The sequence below is a fragment of the Austrofundulus limnaeus genome, unplaced genomic scaffold (genome assembly GCF_001266775.1).
Source record: "Austrofundulus limnaeus strain Quisiro unplaced genomic scaffold, Austrofundulus_limnaeus-1.0 Scaffold596, whole genome shotgun sequence".
Classification (NCBI taxonomy): Eukaryota; Metazoa; Chordata; class Actinopteri; order Cyprinodontiformes; family Rivulidae; genus Austrofundulus; species Austrofundulus limnaeus.
Genome location: NW_013952998.1, coordinates 258186 through 260031, shown reverse-complemented (window position 1 = coordinate 260031; position 1846 = coordinate 258186). Strand labels below are relative to the sequence as shown.

At 36.8% G+C, this 1846-nt stretch overlaps 1 protein-coding gene across 2 annotated transcripts in view; it reads left to right on the top strand.

Annotated features, from left to right (window-relative positions):
* The first annotated feature begins 1293 nt into the window (after positions 1-1293).
* The window catches only part of wbp4 (WW domain binding protein 4), a 5502-nt gene continuing 4949 nt past the window's right edge, over positions 1294-1846 (top strand). Inside the window, exons 1-3 of one of the 2 annotated variants that reach the window (XM_014026854.1) lie at positions 1294-1416; positions 1580-1652; positions 1728-1790. In XM_014026854.1, the coding sequence (XP_013882308.1) occupies positions 1298-1416; positions 1580-1652; positions 1728-1790 (255 nt within the window). In that variant the 5' untranslated portion in view covers positions 1294-1297. The remainder of the gene's footprint in view (positions 1417-1579; positions 1653-1727; positions 1791-1846) is intronic. The other variant, XM_014026853.1, reaches the window with a different exon arrangement.

Genomic DNA, 1846 nt, shown 5'->3' with positions numbered 1-1846 from the left:
GTTTAATGTTTATCAGTTCATTACAGAAAATAATGAACTTTATCACAATATGCTAATTCTTTGAGAAGGATATCAGCTGAAAAAATCATGTTTGAGTGTAAATGCAGTTTTCAAAAAATTCCCTGCTCAAAAGTTCTTGTCTCTTGCACTGATTTCTTCTTTTAACATTGTGAAGCTCTACTTAGAACTTTCTTAAGATCCAATAGTGCAAAATGCAAATTCTTGCACTTTTTTGACTGGTCTTAAGATTTTGATCAGGAGTGTATCTTTACCTCATCAGTGCAAGCACCAAACCTCCTGATGAGCATATTAGCCTGTCCATACAGCAGGCGACACTGCCTGTAAATATCATCATCATCAGTCAGGTCTTCAGTGACAAAATGCCCCAGATATTTGACTTTATTATGCACAGTCAGAGTATTTCCAAATAATAAAAACTGAGGAAATCTCACATTTTTGTCATCCTTAGTCCTGCTGATCATGACAACACTTTTACTGGCATTATATAGTATATCATGTTCCATGCCATACTGGGAACAAATATTTAAAAGTTCTTGGGAGTCCAGCACTACTGGGACTGAATACAAGATCTGMATGCATCAAATGATTTACAAGGGTAGAACCAATAGCACAACCAGTTTTACATGCATTTAGTCTCTGTGACAGATCATCCATAAAAAGATTAAAAAGAGCAGCAGATTTAATCCCACCTTGCCGCACACCATTTCTGACCCCAAATGAGGCTGACACATTACCTCCCCATCTCACCTGCATCACCTGGTGAGAATACCAATAAGCTAATATTCTCACCGTGTGCCTGGGGATGCCTCGCTGATACATCGTAACAAATTGCTTATTATGATTTATGCGATCAAATGCCTTTGGTGCATCAACAAAACACATAAGAACAGAAGAGTTTTGGCTCTTATGTTTCCCTATTATTTCTTTCAAAGCAAAAATACATAAATCTGTGCCATGTTTCGTTTTAAATCCAAACTGATTATCGGAAACATTAATTGAGCCTTGAATCCTATTTAACAAGATCTTTTCCAAAACCTTGAACAAAATACTTGCTAACGCAACAGGCCGGTAGGTATCCATACCAGCTCTGTCCTTAATTACAGGGACCAAAATGATATTCTTTCATTCTCCACCAGATGAAAGTTACGACTTAAATAGTACATGAACCTGCTTTGTTAAAAATGATTTCTAGAAACTATCATACTAATAACTACAACAGTTAATTTGTGGGGGGTTTTTCTCTTTTCTCATTTGAGTTTTATTTTGAAGCCTGGCGATGAATGATGACATCATCACCAATGGACGGTGTTGTTCTGGAAATGCGGGAACCTGTTGTTTTTATATTTTGTTCGTTTTAATAGTTTTAAGTCTATTTACACCCCACGAATTTAAAATGTAAGTAACGAGACACATTTTGAGATTATTTTTGTTGGTGAAGCGACACTGGACGGTTCGTTATTTAGCAGCAAGTCGTGTTAGCAGTGCAGGCTAAACGTAATAAATTCGGTTTCATTCGTGTTTTGTTCTTTTAAAATATTGTTTGTGTTGTATTTATCAGGGCTGACTACTGGAAGTCACAACCAAGGAAGTTCTGTCAGTACTGTAAGTGCTGGATAGCGGACAACAAACCTGTGAGTGCGTCARAAACATGCGAGTTCGTTCAGATAATTCGTGCTAAAATATAACCTCRTGTTTTGTTGTTGCAGAGCGTCGAGTTTCATGAGAGAGGGAAGAATCACAAAGAAAATGTGGCTGCTAAAATTTCAGAGGTACGAACATTACTTTGACTTAAATTCATAACTAGTTAAAAGAACACTCTCCCTAT